Source organism: Orbilia oligospora, assembly GCF_000225545.1.
Source record: "Orbilia oligospora ATCC 24927 unplaced genomic scaffold scaffold00043, whole genome shotgun sequence".
Lineage (NCBI taxonomy): Eukaryota > Fungi > Ascomycota > Orbiliomycetes > Orbiliales > Orbiliaceae > Orbilia > Orbilia oligospora.
This window is the reverse complement of record NW_011645600.1, coordinates 349,967-367,475: the sequence shown is the minus strand read 5'-3', so window position 1 is coordinate 367,475 and position 17,509 is coordinate 349,967. Positions and strand designations below refer to the sequence as shown.

General features: G+C 44.4%; 5 protein-coding genes across 5 annotated transcripts; 4 read left to right on the top strand and 1 right to left on the bottom strand.

Annotated features, from left to right (window-relative positions):
• Window positions 1-1,413: 1,413 nt before the first annotated feature.
• On the top strand, window positions 1,414-4,719 carry AOL_s00043g114 (uncharacterized protein; the record flags this gene model as incomplete). The annotated part of the gene is made up of 1 exon (XM_011120601.1): window positions 1,414-4,719. The coding sequence occupies one exon, from the start codon at window positions 1,414-1,416 to the stop codon at window positions 4,717-4,719; it is 3,306 nt and encodes a 1,101-aa protein (XP_011118903.1).
• Window positions 4,720-5,584: 865 nt separating this feature from the next.
• On the top strand, window positions 5,585-5,983 carry AOL_s00043g113 (uncharacterized protein; the record flags this gene model as incomplete). Its single annotated transcript, XM_011120600.1, has 1 exon — window positions 5,585-5,983. One exon carries the CDS (start codon window positions 5,585-5,587, stop codon window positions 5,981-5,983), a length of 399 nt encoding a protein of 132 aa, XP_011118902.1.
• A 945-nt stretch (window positions 5,984-6,928) lies between these two features.
• AOL_s00043g112 (uncharacterized protein) lies at window positions 6,929-8,242 on the top strand (the record flags this gene model as incomplete). The annotated part of the gene is made up of 3 exons (XM_011120599.1): window positions 6,929-7,014; window positions 7,104-7,233; window positions 7,337-8,242. The coding sequence occupies 3 exons, from the start codon at window positions 6,929-6,931 to the stop codon at window positions 8,240-8,242; spliced, it is 1,122 nt and encodes a 373-aa protein (XP_011118901.1).
• Window positions 8,243-8,603: 361 nt separating this feature from the next.
• On the bottom strand, window positions 8,604-10,986 carry AOL_s00043g111 (uncharacterized protein; the record flags this gene model as incomplete). Its single annotated transcript, XM_011120598.1, has 3 exons — window positions 8,604-9,526; window positions 9,591-10,031; window positions 10,095-10,986. 3 exons carry the CDS (start codon window positions 10,984-10,986, stop codon window positions 8,604-8,606), a joined length of 2,256 nt encoding a protein of 751 aa, XP_011118900.1.
• Window positions 10,987-16,347: 5,361 nt separating this feature from the next.
• Window positions 16,348-16,998, top strand: AOL_s00043g110 (uncharacterized protein; the record flags this gene model as incomplete). The annotated part of the gene is made up of 1 exon (XM_011120597.1): window positions 16,348-16,998. The coding sequence occupies one exon, from the start codon at window positions 16,348-16,350 to the stop codon at window positions 16,996-16,998; it is 651 nt and encodes a 216-aa protein (XP_011118899.1).
• Between the last annotated feature and the right edge of the window lie 511 nt (window positions 16,999-17,509).

Sequence of the window (17,509 nt, the reverse complement as noted above, 5' to 3'; positions counted from 1 at the left end):
TTACTTCAAGTACTAACTATTAAAGACAAAACTAACATGTAGGGTTAGTACTACGAAGCTATCAATCCTACCGACCAATCGAAAGTGAGACCTCGGGCACTACTCGGTCTTTTTAATGCTCTGCTAACTTCAAATCCTGACTTCAAATACTGTTCTACAAAAGTATCTCGTAGAGGTCTCGCATACACCCTCCGATACTATATCACAACTATGGGAGGCTGTGCTACGATAATAGTCCGGCATTGAATTTTTCCCAAAGCTTCAGTTTTGTGGTGGCAAAGGTCCCAAGAGCTCATTCGCAGTTGGAAAGCCGCCTCTATCCTTGATTTTTGCCAAATGACTAGATGATCTGAGAAGACTATGTGTATCGAGGTTCCATGATCGATCTATTAAATGACCTTATTGGCAATTGGAGTCTACAGTTGCGTCAAACGGGCCACCCAGCACAATTGTGCCATGGCTATGCATATATATGGTATTATCGAGAATGATAAGGAGGATCTCAATCAAATGAAATCATTGCTATGACAACAATATTTTTATATGTTAGGCTGCAATCTAAACCGCTATTAGACGCATATTACAAGCAAATATCGTTTCGCCTATTGGATACACTCTCCTTCCCTTTTAGGATATGAAAATCGCATCAATATATTACAGATGCCCTGCATGGACAATGATCTGAACCGATTAACGTTTTAGTGTTTAACCTTAAATCCAAGTTTAATTAATCAGAGTCCGCGCCATAGTGAATGCCTAGATTGATTGTAAGCCAATCTTGTTTTGGGGCCCTTCGTATCTCGCCGAGTACTCTAGTTCTTCCATGGGTATTGCGCGCTGGGTCATTATCGGAAACGTCAAAATGTACATGTCTACATACGGGCACGAAATATTTGCCTGCGTAGACTTATTGAGTTTCTATAGGGGCTCTTTACACCCTCTCATCGTATAGCAACAACTTAAACTAGTACTTTCGAAGGGAAGTTTCGTTATGGAACGTTGCGACCGGTCGACCCCTTTAGCATGTTCTTGATTCTATTGAAGGGCGCTAGATACACACCGTATACTACATAGGATACAGTCCTGAGAGAAAATATGCATTAGCTCTGCTAGAGCCTATTATAAGTCAGTGCACTACGCCCCTATTAAATTTAAATACCAATAAGTATTGCGAAAGAGACAAGACGAGGCTTTCTGCAAGTGCTGGTCGTGCATGTCAACCAAAATCGAGGTCACTTTGTTGCAATTTGCGTGTTGAGCCCCTTTCCGGAAACCCTGCACATGCCAAGCCACAGCCCCAAAAATGTTCGCCAGCCCAAAGCGAACTACAATAATTTTTTAAGCGACAGGCCTCCAAGAAAAACGAGAGAGTGAAGAACTTAACTCTCCAAAACCTTGCACGCCGCATATGCAATGCTTCGTCTCAACAGCCGACTTCTAGGCAAACAAGCCACCTCGCCGACGAATTACATATGTCAACGTTGCTTCCAGTCTGCTAGGTGGTCTTCGTCGCCGTCCAGTCCTTTGCGCAATCCGTTATGCTCTCGAGATTATCACACGACAGCTGCCTCGTTACAACGCCAACGCTATGAACAACGGGGTGGGGGTAAAGGATATGGAGGAGAACGACAGGGAGGAAAAAGCTACGACCGGGGAGATGGATGGGGTCATCGGGGAGGACAGCCACGGCGTCCCCAGAATCGACGATATGACGAAAGAGACGAAGCTGATGCATACATCTCGAAAAAGCGATATGGAGGTCCTCGGAAATACAAACCGGCTGAAGACGAATATCCTGATGAAGTAAGCGACGGAGTCGAGTTCGAGCAATCTCGGTATCAAATCGATGGAGGTGTAGTAGGCAGAGCTGCACAGGAGAACCTCCCAGACCTGCAGGCAATCATGGCCAACGCACGAGATGCGGATTTCTCTAGAAAGTTGCACAAGTTGCAACGTGAGGAAGCTGAAAAGCGGGATCCGGCTCAGCGGATTTTAGACAATCTAGTGAAACCGACTACATTTGAAGAATCATCACTACGACCGGTTGTGAAGAAAGCACTGGCAAAGGCATATCCAAACATCAAATCACTATCATTCACACAAAGGAATATGCTTGTGCTGTTGCAGGAAGGCTATAGCTTGTGCGCTACTGGTCCAGCTGCGTCAGGAAAGAGTTTTATTACTACTCTGTGGCTACTTCAGCTAGCAAGGAGTTTGAGCGTGGTTACGAAGCCCGATGGTACCTCTAAAAAGGTACCAAGTACCACCGGTATTATCTTCGTTCCGACTATCGACCTCATGAAACAGTATATGGACACCCTAGATAACCTCGTCGGTGCCCTCACCCAGTCTGGGCAGTCTGCTCCTCCCAAAGATACCATCTTCCAAGGATTTACTCGTCTTAGCGATGAAGTTGGGGAGAATGAACAAATCGAAAGGCTGAAAAAGAACCCTAGCCCGCATATTATCGTCACTACACCCACTAGATTTCTCGATATTCTGAACGATCCACAGTCTAAGAACTACGTTAATCTAGATAACGTGAAAGTTATCGTAGCAGACGAAGTAGATGCTATGGTCAATCAGAGACCGCCCCCCAAGGCACTTGGAGACATGATACAACAGAAGAGAATCAGGCAGGAGGCTAGATGGGCCAAACCAACCCCACTGGAAACTTGTGTCGATTTCTTGATTGCACGGCGAGAATTGCTAGCTCATCAGCAAGAGCAAACTCCAGACCCCATACAATTCTGTTGCATTTCTCCAAACCTATCGCCAATTCTGAGATCCAAACTCGTCTACTCGAAAAACTGGATTGGGTTTTCTAAGACCGACAGCAAGGCAAACCAAATGGTAAACCTTGGGATACAAGACTTCTCAAAGCTATTCGACCATGAAAAGATCGGCCCCATTGTGAGACTTCCGGAAAGAATCAAGCATTATGCGCTGAGCGTGGATATCAACACGGGTCTGATGAGAGATATTCCCATGTTCAAACAAGATCCACTGATTCGATCATCTGATGAACAAGCCGAGATCGAGAAGTATATCAATGTGCTGAAAATACACGAAGATCCCCGATCAGATTTGATGAGCAAGGAAGCTTTAGCTGTTGAAGCAGCCCAAGAAAATCTCCTAAAGGAAGAAGAAGGCAGTATAGACAAATACAAGTACCCCACGGGGATAGTTGGTGGAAACCTTGAAGTCAGGGATGTGATCACAGAGCTTGCAAACGACTTCAGACATACCAGTATCCCGAAGAAAATAGTCGTTGAAATTCTGGATGTTTTGCTGAAACGGGATAATTATCCTGAGCGAGTCCTCGTATTCCTTACTCCGACTGCCTCAAGAGCACAATATATCGAAGCCCTCGAGAACGCAGGTTTTAACGCCGAGGTCCTAAGGGCTGATACTTGCGCTGCGAAAAATATACCACTCGGCCGCTCGGACCTCCCCGGACCCCCTCCATCTGCTGATGGAAGAGTCCGAACCAAGGCAGATACTACAATCTGGGTCACCTCAGGTGTGGCCGCAAGGGGCATGGATACGCCGCACTTTACTCACGCGTACATTATGGCCCCAACAACCGGGTACCAAAGATACGCACAAATGGCCGGTCGTGTCGCTAGATACCCATTCCAAAACGAAAAAGGGAAGTTCGTGGAGCCAAAGGGCCAGGTCACAACAATATTCCTTGAGGAGACCGTTGGAGACCATAGGTATGCTCCAATGATTGACGGTGTTATTCAAGTGGATAGTCCTGTCGAAGGCCTTGCCTGGAGACGGATCTATCGCATGTACGGTGTTTGCGGTGCGACTTTAGGTCGATACTTTGGCCCTGGGGAGGAAAGTGGTGTTATGTTAAGGACCGTAGACACCCATACCGCACGATTCCCTGGAATGGAGGATGAGTTACCGTGGGAAGATGGAACAAACACATCGTCTGAGGCTCCCAAGCTTCCAGAAGAAGTAGCAGAGGAAGACGCAGCATTCGAATTCCTACCGTTCGAAGGCGGTGCTTCCCATGATACCGCACAGGCTCCCACTGAGCAAGATAACGTACGCTCAACTGAAGTGGAAGCAGAACCGGAATACGAAGATTCCTTTGAGCCAATAACCTTGAAGCAAGATGACAGCAGCAGCACCCCAGCCAATACTGAGCCAGTTGCTTCAGAGGGCCAGGAATCCATCACAGAATCCGAAACATCTGCGGTCGAGGAACCTTCACCCGAAGAAGAGAAAATCGAATCAGAGACGAGAGAAGATGAGAACGACCCAGAAGATTCACCGTCCATTTATGAGCCTTTAGAGCTCAAAGACGGTCCCTATTTCATTCCTGAAGACGCACCAGACCCAGAGCATCCTATCCGGGCACACACAGAATCTACAGCTATACCCCCAGAACTTTCGGGTGTTGAGGACACCCCTCTCGAACTAGGCGAAGGTATTACGGAGGAAGAAGGAAAGGAGTTCCAAGAAGCCCAAGATGACATCTTTTCCGCTTTCCTGGAGCTTAATTCGATCCAAGAGAAGATTCGTCAAGCACAGGAGGAACAAGAAGGTATCGAATCTTCTGATGAATCCGACGAATCAGATGATAGTGATTCTAGTGACTCTAGCGATTCAGATGATGAGTTTGTTGAGCTAGCAGATGGCGAGATTGACGACGTGGAAGTTCATGTTACGCCTGCGACCAAGAAGCCGGAGGATGGCAATTGATGGCGTGATTAAGCATCGTCACCATTCATATCAAGACACTTCTATTGTATATATATTTAAAGTTTTTGAGTATCTGTATTTTTGGGCAAGCAAGCATGTGGAGGTGTCTCTGGATGGATTTCTTTGTATGTATTCCTAATATAGACTTCGGCGTCTACAAGAGCATCAAAAGTCAAAAAGTTTTACTCTCAGTCATATTCTATGGAGATACAATTTGTAAAGAATTACAAAATCATGTTCAATTCTACCAATAGCGAGACGGTTGACATATCCTTGAACGTATATATCATCGCTTCTAGAATTTACCATGGGCTTAATGTCACGAACCCCTATGACCGCAAACGGTTTCGCGACAGGTGCATATATATTTGCATGTATACCGTACCCACTTAGAATTGGATTACGTTATAGAATCACACGAGGGAATAGAGTAGCAGCTGGATAAAGTATGATGGATCAGCATTGCATAATTCGAAAACATAGGGAATCTTGTGCTACAGTGCGCCCAAGCTTCGCAAATCGGAACCAATATTTGGGTAATTGGTTAGGTCAAACTTTAGTACTGTGACCAGCTGCGATCATGATACCAATATTAATGATTTCGATGACTTCGATATCTCTTGAATACACGTATATGTAAATACACTAGTGCCACTTTAAACACCTGACAGATCTCTCACGGATCAGACCTCTGGATATAAAATGCCGGCCGTAGATTAATGCAGACTGCTTGAATGTCCCAAGATTTCCTAAGAATCAGCAGTCTAAATACAAGATATTAGTGCTACATCCTCCAAACCTCATCCATAAGATCCAAAGAATCTATAAAAATCTCATATTAAATCTCTATCACAATACCTTCATAATGTCAGACAATCCTCAAGATAAACCCACTGACACTCCGGGAACCCGAAAGGAGAACGTATATGGAAAATACGGACTACTACCTTACACCCCATCCGTCGGCAAATCTGAAATCAAAACTTGGAAAGAAGCATGGGAGATAAAGACCGACGACGACCCACCTCCCGAGAGGGTAAAGAAGAATTCGGCACCGACCCAGGGCACGTCTGCTCGTCGAGAAACTGGGTGTTTTCAGGACCGTGCACCCGTGGCTTCAGTATTACCTTGGGACGAGTCACCATTTTACGATATTGCGTATGGAAGAATTCCAGGCGATCCGAGGATATTTAAGGATGATGAGCGACCAGGGAAAAGGGTTTCCCCGAAGAAGACTCCTAAGAACTCTCCTAAGAAGGATTAAGAAACCAAGTGAGGTGCGCTGTTCTCTCTGCAGAGTTTCTGGGAAAGACAATACTACCCCCCCATTTTTAAAGAACCACATCTCGTGCAATTTATCCACGTGTATACGCCATCACATAGGCAATACCCCCCAAAGTATGTGTGGGGCATCTCCCTTTTCTAACAAAGCTTAGACAATAGTGTTAGCATGGTTTTCCTTTAAGTCGACAGCAGGCCTGTGTTGTTTTTGTTGCATACACCGCTCAAATTCCTGTATCAATTTGACATTTTCTGAAGAGATCTCGAGACTCGGCCTTGATATCAAAGCGCAATGTTTAAGTTAAAAAAAAGAATTAAATTTTATAGTTAGATTTAGTCATCTAAGAGTTTAATCAATTGGACCCTCTTTATCATGTCCAGATACAAGAATCCACCTTGCGAGTTGCCAGCGCAAACTCGAAACCCCAAACACCATGCATCACGCGCGCACGCGCGATCACGATATTCAATGCTTCAAGTTAATCGAATTACCACACCGAGTCAGGATGACTACCAGTTTAGTCTTCAGAGACTCATATTTACCAACCCCTCTCAGCACTATCCCCAATCAATCTCCTCTTGTTCCAGAAGATGAGTCAAGAAAGTAGCTTGGAAATGCGTTTGTGTCCCACAGGACATGGATGTCGGCCGGTAGCAGGGTAAGCGAAATGGTTAACCCAACCTCCTCCTGGAGCCTCACGCAACGCATTTCGAATCCATGACAAATTTAAGGGCTTATGTTTATGAGAACAGTAATCTTATCTTATGGTATGAGCTTGGTGTTTGAAAGAAACTATAGATATATAAGTGTAGGGAAGTATCGTTTTTTTTATTGGGGATAATTCTTTGTGGTTTAGAGTCTGTATTCATTGTCTCCCATCGAACGACCAATTGTACGGACAAAGATATAACGATCCAAAGATTCAAAATGTCTGAGGTTTCAGAGCCGAAGATCACAATAGCATCGGATGCTGCTGGAGAGAATTTAAGTACAGACAATGACAAAGATTTCGAGTATGTAACCAATCCGCTCCGTTTAAAAGTTATCAACTATATTACATATAAGGTCTATGACTCGGTCCATGGCATTAACAAAATCACAGCTGGTTCTCTCTTCCCGGCGAAATTCGCGACCAGATATATGAAACCCTCCTCCCCTTCGAGGTCAACTTTGTGTATAATTCGCCATGGGTTTTCCCTGACTATAATCATAGTTACAAGGCTATGAAAATGGTTAGTCTTGCTATCCCCATCTCTAGAAACTAGTACTGTTAGTCCCAAAAATCGGACTGGTTAAGTGCAAACGTATACTCACAGAGTGGCAATGTTTTTATAGTTCCCTGGTGGAATAAGCTTCGAGTTCTCCCCTTTCCCAGAACCAGCAATACAGTATTATTCCCAAGTATCCAGCCGCTTTGGGGCTGAACTTTCTGACAGTCTCGACCGTCAACGTCATCGTGTTCTCAAGGCCTTGGAAGATTGTACTTCCGGCACTGCAGCCTGGGACACCGACTTCGATGGAACGAAAATAACTCCAAAGCTGTTGGAATTAATTTCCAGAAGTAGATTCATATTCGCCAGCTTCGGACATACCACCAAAAACATCATCGAAAAACTAGACAAACGCATTAAAAATAATATTCATGACATATTCATCACTCAGTCGATGATATCTTCCATAATGCCAGGAAACCTCCATAAATGGTCACTTCCACCATTTTCAGAATATGGTAAACTCTTTCAAGATAACTTTCCAAATTTGGAAAAGGTGGCCGTGGAGGTTCGTCAGGCGCGGAGGGATCTGGGTTGTTTGGCCCAGGTGATGGATTGGTATGATACTGGAAAGATTAAACAGCTGGAGCTAGTTTATCAGCGTAAGAGGAGGGACGCAGCAGGGGAGGCATGGGGGTGGCTATACAATGGTTACCAGTTCAAAGACGAAGCTACTGTCGAGGATTGTTACGAACTCTTGTGGGAGTTTACATTTGAAGATAGACCACCAGCTTGGAAATGGAAAGTTCAAACGGTCGACGAGGATGAAGTTAACGAAAGAGGGAGGTTTTTCACAAATTGTGAATACCCTTATGCGGGGAGAGAAATAACAATGGTAGAGGGGACGGTTTTTAGGCTCATTCGGGAACCCATTGGAACCTTTGAGGGGGCGAGCGAAGAGGAGAACCTGCAGTTTATAAGAGCTTGTCATGAACAGCAGTCTACACTTGTACGTCGCTCTTTGAGCTGAACTTGATCGATTTCGTCATGTAATTAATTTATTTTTTATGTATTCTTCGTACCGAAAACTTCTTATCGTATTATAATCGTGGCTTCAAACCTGTAAACCGTTTACATGTAAAAGAAGCTCCCATTTGTAAATCATGATCCAGCATTAAAAAAAACCCACGCGCGCTAAGTTCGTGCAAATTTCATCAAGCAAAGCTCTTCAATATCAGAATCGGACCCCTCATGCAGCAGACGGGATATTAAAATAATATACTTAAAACAGGTATACCATTCGTGTCAGGCAAGTCAAGAAGATCAAGTTCGTGCTGCCGTTTTTTGAAAGAAAAGAAAGGGAAAGGGAATGTGGGTCTATCTTGCGACATCTACTTCGAGCGAGAACGGGATTTGTCTTTCTCCTTCTCCTTCTCCTTCTCCTTCTCCTTCTCATCTGCCAATAAGCTCAACCTCGAACTCTCATTAGATCCTCCCAATGCATCAGCGCTCGTACTAGCCGTACCTGCTAACTCTTCCATGGCCGCCTTCTCTTTCTCCTTCCGTACCTTTTTCTTCACATGCCCAATAGCCTCCTCCGTCAAACCCTGCCTAAACTCCTGCTCAATAATTCGCTTTTTCCTTGTCATCCGATCCCCGATAGATATTGTGATACCGGCGGCAATATTACAAGCAATAGAGCATGAGAGTATAGTTGCAGTAAGAGCAGCAGGTCGGTGATGGTAGCTAATACCCCATGTAACACCTCCAAGAGTAATCTGGAACATAGAATGGAAATCAAGAAGAATTGTTACCGTAATCAACAGCTTGACAGGGAAGGCAAAATGAGTACGTGTCTCGTGTGGCCGATAATAGGTATGCGATTTTGCAAACTTCATTGAGTGGTGCTCAAATCGCTCCTGTTGCTTTTCATCAAGCACAGGCGACTCATCACGCTCCTCCCATGAAGCCTCAAGATCTCTTATTACAGAGGCTCTGTCAACTTCCATCGAGACGAATTGGCGAGTGGGCAGGTCGTTGTGATCTTGAAGTTCGGGGAGTTTCCGCTTCCGACGTAATTTCCAAGTTAAGAAGTGATAGCGGGCGATAAATATCATGTGGTAAGTATCGACGACACGGAAAGGTGCCAACCCGTCACCAACAATAGCGAAGAGAGCGACGAGGACATTGTCGATGATGTTGATGACGTAAAGCTGTTTTTCGCCAACATAGATCCAACCGATCAAGAAAAGAACCCAGGCGAGACCGAAAAGAGTGATTAATGTTGCATATATCGTTACGAACAATCCCAACGCTAAAAGAAATGTATGCTGTTAGGGGCAACAGTCTGATAAGTTCGGATAGAAAGCATAACTTACGTCGCTTTACGTATTGTTTGAATCCTCGCCATCCTCGCTTGAATTTCTCACGTTTCGAATGTAGAAGGTGTCGCACGTGGTCGTCAAGCATAGCTCTCTCTTCCTCCGTCCAGTCATCAATCGTTACTCCATGTGGCAAAACCGCATAATGGGAATCCGTCAAATTCGATGTTATACTTAGAGCGCGACTCCGCTGCCGCTGCAGAGCCGGCGAAACAGGAGCTCCATTATCTTCGGGCGGAACTTCTTCTTCCGGGGGTACTTGTATATCTTCGATCATTGAGGTGGTTGGCTGTTCGGCTCGGGAACCTCTCCGGGATTCCCGACCAGCGATGGATGAAAGGTCATAAGTTGGGTGTCTATTTATAAAACTGCCTAGATTTGGTATAAAAAGCGAATTTTGGACGTTTGTAAGGGTTGATAATGTTGAGACTTCGGGATCTATTTCTGATATTAATATCATCTCTCTATGAAAAATAGGGCTTGTTGTAACTCGTAACGTACCAATTACATCAAGCAAATCGACGACATCTTGATTATATTCCCTCCTAGACTGAGGAAGCCTCGGAGGCGGTTGCATCATGCGATCAACATCGTCCATCCTCTGCTTCATACCTAGTAAATTTCTTGCACCTGCCACGGAAAACCCACTACTAAAACGACTAGTCGGCGCCGGCCTTTGTGTTGGTGCAAGAGGTAGGATAGGAGCGTCCTCCAGTGCTTCTTTTGGTGGAACTGGAGGGCCGTTGCTCGCAAATGGGATCTTCGGAGGAGGAGTAGGTGGGAAATCTGGAGGCACTTCCTGCACTGGAGACATAATCTGGGATGAACGGATCGGCCCAGGATCATTAAGCCACGAGTGCCGAGCCGGGTCCGACAGACTCCTAGGCCTAGTATGTGTAGGAAGTGGAACATTCAAGTGCATTGAAGATTGAGGAGCCATAGCTGCTTGGTGAGCAGTCTGGGCTTGATCGTGGCCATAAGCATTGTTAAGATCGGGATTGGAAGGGAGTCGACGAAGTCTAATTGTCGGTGGGCGACTAGCCGCAGATACAGTGCTCGCTCTACTATTTCGAACACCACCTGTCGAAGAGACAACCGAAGGAATTGACTGTGTAAGTTCGAGTCTATTCGGCCTGGAACCAACCGGCCGACGAGGAAAGAACCGCCTGGAGGTGTTTACAGGCTCAATGTTGAGGTTATCGACGGGGAAAGTGCTGTCTGTGCTTGCTGCGTTGTCGATGTGTTGAGTGTGTGGTGAACTTGGACCTAGACCTAGACCTGCGTTGCCACCAGAGGCGCTGCTCCCAGCAAAGCTGTATCCATGGGCCGGGCTGTTAGAACTGTATCGGCTGGGGCTTGGCTCTGATGGTCGCCTATTACTCGGACTAGCCATGATGACGTCTAAATTTCGAGTCTCAAATCTCAAATTCTAAGCTTCGAAGCCGAACGGAGAAAAGATATGATAGCGAAAGAGGTGGGAGCAAGATCACGAAAGCATGGCGCGGCGAGGGAGAGAAATCTAGAGAGTGAGAGAAAAATAGATGTCTGAAAGCGACAAAGTTACAGGACCTAGTGGATTACTATATAAATCAATGGAAAAATTCTGAATCCAGAATCAGAACCCCTCCTTGCTCCCCAGACATCTCAGATATGATAACTCAGCTGCCTGCAGACTAATCAATTAGTTAGCACGATATGATTCTTTTTAGGATGAAGGTATTCCGGTCATTACCGTTCGCCTGGCGCAATTGCAATATGGTTGGTCAGCGACCAAGCAAACATTTCCACATGACGTCAACTTACCCTAGCGCCCGGATTCATGACAAGCATTTCTTAACTGACGTTTTTTTTGAAATTCCCTGGCACTATTCCCTTGGCTGTTATCACCATGCTATCACCGATTAATTCGGCTTTCTCCTCCGTCTTGATTGAATATCTGTTGGCTTGACGTATGCTAAGTCTTGTCATGTCAATATATCACGATATTCTCCCACAATACGGCACTTGGAGCCGCCTATCTAACAGTAAGAACTAAAATGGCGCCTGGTAGGAGAAGTATAGAAGAAGGGTCCAAATCCCTGTATCGATAGTTGAATCCGTCGGAAAACTCAGTTTCCGGATCCGAGATAGTTGCGAACTTTGTCTCCAGTATCATCCCATACAAAGAAACGTCTGCTAACAGACATTAATAGCCTGAACCGCATACAAATGAGCGACTCCAGAATACTAAAACCATACATGGCATCGATAACATATATATATAACTAGGCTTATAAGCTGGCCTAGTTAGTGTTCAAAGGGCAGCGACGTTGCATGCAGGGCAACGGATCTGGACAAGATCTTGCTCCAACTAACCGGAAGTCGCTGTCTAAAATGATTAATAATACAGAAAGCACAGGGGCACTTCCGAATCCGCCGCGGCCGCAGGCTCGTAAGTGCATGTAAACCTTTCCGCACACTGCCGGGATCCTATAACATTGAAAAGTCAAGGGCTCAAGGCTGCAAGCTATATGTACATCTTTCGCACGCCACAGGGCCACATATCAGGCGAGTTTACGAGGCGTCGAGCCTCATCACATTCTGCCACACTACCAACACAACCCAGTGGTAAGTCCTTCGTTCCCAGATCTATAGATTCTAGGGAATGATTGATAGTACGCGAATCATGATAAAACACTCACAATTCGAATATTCTACTCTAGACTCATATCTAGGGAGCCAAGGCTATCATGCCTTCCTTCTTTCCTTTTACAACCGCACTGCTGCTTTTCCCTACATCGAAAATGTAACCGTTGACTGTTTGCCATGCGTGGATGGATTTCGTAGACGGCGTGCTTCAAGCTCGAGCTCTTAATCAAATCCTATGTATCTCTAGATTTAGAGCTGGTTGTACTGTGTTGGAGGTTAGTATACTCCTCTGAATAGTTGATCAAGATTTTATAGTCCAAAAGAGTATTCTCTCTGACTAATATCATTCTGCTTCGAATCGTGGCCTCACATGTAGTCGTTGTCTTCGTCAAACCGTTGGCGAGTAGTACTATAGTTAGCTAGCCCAAGAAGTAATAATAACCTCCAAATATGTGGTCTACCCCATTAAAATGCAGTAAAACCCTTATTTTAGAGCCTAGACGTACACTTTTACCCCACATACCTAATTCTCTCTGTCGCGTCGCGTAATTGATGGATAAGACCCAATAGTTTGTTCCGGCACTCAAGCCTGAAAGTCCAATATAGCATCTACAGCTATCCTATATATATATCTGCTCGAATATAGCCTTCTCGTATATATTATTGGCCGGGTTTTAATTCTGATGTTGGGATACCGTTAGTTAATTGGCCAATCAGATAACACTACAAAAGAATAGCGCTATAGCCCGCACATGCATGTAACTGTACACGACTGCCTACCAATATTCACGAACTCAGTGTACTCAAATTGGAAGCAAATCAGAAGTATCACATTTAATGATTCAGTATCGGTACAAAAATGGTTATGTATATTATATGTCCTACAATTAATACTCAAACTATGCATGAGAACCGGCATTTCGGAATTGACATCTAACGGTTTTTTGTTATCACGATGTTGCATTTTTGATATAGGTTGTAGATGCTCCAGCTAGCTCTTAAGATTTCCGCGACCCCCTCCTTGTGCGATGTCAATAGGAACTTAGTATACCCCGCGACCTCGTTTACCCTAGTCAGATGCTACCCAGCCCTGAAGTTCCTCGGCCGAGGCCTCTAAATTAAAGACTGGTTGCTTTCATGTATACGTCGCGCGGTCATGCATGCTAGAAAAAGGATCAGTATCCCGTGTATAACGTATGATCATATCGTGATCGTATGCAGCACGATGTCCTATTGGATACCGACCGCGAGCCAGTTGTGTCTGTGTAACTTTAGCTAAACCGGAGGTCTCATAGTATTTACCTTAGTCTAGGGATCGCTTCCTAGCGTTCACATAGAGCTCCACCAGACTATATTTACGCTAGGGTTTTTAGATCCTGATAATTATTAATTAGGATTTGCAGCTAAGTTCGCTAGGATTGCTTAGGATTGCTAGGAAAGCTCAAAAGGAATCATTCAATCACGATCGATCGGACAGATCTCGAATATAGTTGGGGTGGGTTCCTGTTTTAGACAATTCCTTGCGCAGCTGGATACTTGTTGAATATTAATATACTAGTGCATATTCGCGTAAGTCTGAATTTTGCCTAACGATAAATCTCACGCATTTTTTCAACTCAGATTTACCTAATTCAGCGAATCAATTCTCACATCTTGATGAAGAGCTCTACTGATATGCAAACGATCGTGATATGGAGTAATCGACTCGACTCTAGCACACCTAACATAATGATTATATATATGTAACAAAGTTTGTGAAGAAATTTCAAACCTCCCACATCGCATGCATGATATCGCGGTAATCAAAAAATTCAGGACCAATGATTCTAAGATCCTAATTGACCAGCCTCGGGGCTAACGCTAACGTGCCGTGTACTAATTGACTGGAGTGAGACAAAGCCACAACTTCGTACTCCATGGATCCATGCATTCTCGTACATGCATATGCGCATATATATATGGTAGATTTATCATCCGGAAGAACCCGCAGCCGCAGTTTCTTATCGATATATCATGATCATGATAACATAAGGCTGTTCAGAATTAATAGGTCAGTTGGTATTGAGACTAACCTAAGCTATGCATGCCGAGTCGACTCTTCTTGCGTGCATAGATTAGGGCGAATGAATCGGAAGTATGCATAGAATATTGCAGTTGCGATTGGGCTATGTCTATGTACGATGATATCATGATCTCATAGTCTACGTTCAATTGATTGATCCTACATGAGCAGTTGAATTGAAGGCAAATGTGACTAATCTCATTAGTGAATCTGAATATCTAATAAGTGGGAAAAAATTGGCACGGCATACATACGAAAAGCTAGTCTGCAGTTAACTTGCAAGGGTAGCTTGGTGTACAGTATGTTGAATCCTCTTTTTGATGATCTATGTCGTCTACGATACCGGCTATATTTCAGGCGGTCTCCAATGCATGGTGGCGTTGGCTGAGCTCAAGAGCAGCTGAATTCGAGGCACGGGGTATTTAGAAATAAACCGTTGTTATCAGTATATAGAACAAATAAACAGCCGGTTAACGGGCCTGTTTACTTGAGGAATATATTTTATGTGCTGGCGCACACTCGAGTGGAGTTTTCAAAATATTTGAGTTAGGATGGCTAGCTTTGAGAGGATACTAAGTCCAAAACCGAACCCGACTTAGCCGCCGAGACTATAGATATCGATATCAGCTGAGTATATTATATATGAAAAATAATTCTATCTTCCTATCGGCCTACCACATATCTACCAAAGAATCATTGATTATCTACACGTAGATGATCATACGAAAGAGGGGTATTTTTGCCCGCAGGGCAGCCATGGTGGCGGCGGCGGGGTATATAGCTGCTGCAGGATATGATCGATAGTTCTAGAATCTAACTTAGGGCCGCGGGGCCAAGCCGGACTAAGACACATGATAAACAATACCATTGGTCATGGGAGACGAGCCCGAGTCCGAATCGATATCATATGAATCTGTGTGCGCGATTATACATCCATGAATCCAGAAATATATCGCCTCAGTCTCGTAACCCAGCCTCGAATCCTCGTTTTTTTTTTTTTTTTGCCTCATTCAAATCCTCCCGTTTCCCAGGCATATGTGTCACCGCCACTGCACCGTCTTAAGTTATTACCTAGATCTCTTACCAATTGCAATCGAATCGTAAAGAGGTAGCCGCCTTGTAGAACAACACAGAGCTCTTAGCTAGAGCCATACCGGTCCATATGAGAGATATTATGAGGCTAGGCGTCGGGCCCGCGGGTTGAAGCTAGCTGTATGTTGGACATGATATTGAAGGTAAGTAAGGCTATCGACGAGGCATTTTCAAGTAAATTCCCTTGATCCCGTAACTGTAGCTCGTATGACAATGCAATGGGCCTCGAAGATGTAATTACTTCCATGTAATAGCCACCCGCGCCACAATTCCCTTCGATTTGTGTTGGGTCCGGTGTTACACGCAAAAAAAACACAACAGCAACACAGATGATGTAGTTGATAACCGTGTTTCTCGATCCGAAGAACTTTCTTATCCGAAAGCCGCTACACCATGTTTGGAGCTTAGCTGTCGGGATAGCCCCACTGCCCCAGATTGAAGGTTTGGGAATACACTATTTGTATAACTTTCGCGTTCGGATTCTACAATTTGTTTATAATCCAATCCTTCTGCAATTGACAATTCTGCATTGCATTGCGCATTTCAAGCGAGAACTTCAGAATCTCCATCTATATCACAAGCACATATATACATACCCCATATAAGCCACAATACTTCTACAATTAAAACTACACATTGCGATACGAGTTTACGAAGCTTTGAAGTAGTAGGATTTGATAGATTTGTCAGTTAAATAAGCCGGTCGGCTTAATATTTACGTTAGAACTGTCGACCCCCACGGATATCCACACGTCTATTCATAATTTACTACACTTCTGTCATCGCCGCCGCGACGTGCCGCCTGCGCAGACTAGGCTGCCAATTTTCAAACCACCGCCTCATCGCATCGCATCGCATCGGCATCCATGGAATCTTGAAGATATAGTAAAAAAAAGAAGAGAAAAGGAATTCAATCACAAGACTATTCTCCACCCGAACCTACAGCTATAGCTATCCCCAAACGGAACAATCATGACCGACTCTCCGTCTCCATTTCCTGCAGGCGAATTCCTGCCAAATGGCAGCACTTATCGGACAGACCCTCCATTACCACCTTCAGACCCCACAATAGGGTATAAACTTAATCACCTGATGCTTAGAATCCGTGATCCTGAAGCCTCCCTCAACTTCTACGTCAATTTAATGGGGATGCGCACAGTTTTCACCATGAACACCGGTCCTTTTACAATCTACTATCTCGGATATCCACAGACAGACACAGATCGATCTGATTTGCAAGCCTGGGGAGAGAAAACCTGTAGCGTCCTACCACATACACTAGGCTTACTCGAACTTTACCATATTCACGGTTCCGAGAAGCAGCCCCACGGACATTATTCGACAGGGAACGATGCCCCACACTTAGGATTCGGGCAGATTGGGTTTACCATTCCTGATGTAAAATCTGCGTTAGAAAGACTAAAGGGGGCAGGCGTGAAAGTTTTAAAAGAGCTTGGTATTTCCACTAGAGAAAGCATACCACTCAGTTCATACGAAGAAGAGAAGGGCATAGGGAAGGGGGCAATCCATCCAAGTTACCGAAGAATTTTGGATCAAATCGCATTTGTTTCAGATCCTGATGGCTATTTAGTCGAGCTAGTGCCCCAGAATATTCAAAACTAATTGCGATCGTGCAGCGAGCAAGGGTTTCACGTGGGATGAAGCGTGGGAAACGTGTATAACGATATTGACATTTTTGGACATATGCATATTAGAGCATGCCATATTAAAGTGCATACTTGGGAGTTTAAAATAACGTTAACTATTCTGCGCTTTTGGCATTTAATATTTATTTCACGCGTTTTAAAAAACGACATATGACCTTGTAAATCGTATATACATGCGTATCTCACAGTGGGATGTTGCCTAATCGTCGGAAGGGGTTTACACAGCTCCTATTTGAGTCCTTACGAGCTCTCTATATATCTTTTTAGGATTCGAATTCCTTGTGAATTTTGATATTTTGATTGATCTACCAGACTCAGTTGGTCTCGCCCCTGGGTATCATGAAAAACGCATGCTACAATTGACTTGTGCGAAAATACACCTCCCTGCCTCTTCAAAACCCGAGGACAGAAATTTATGTACACATAGCTACCAGAAGTGCAGCTAGATATCATCAGTGAAACAAACA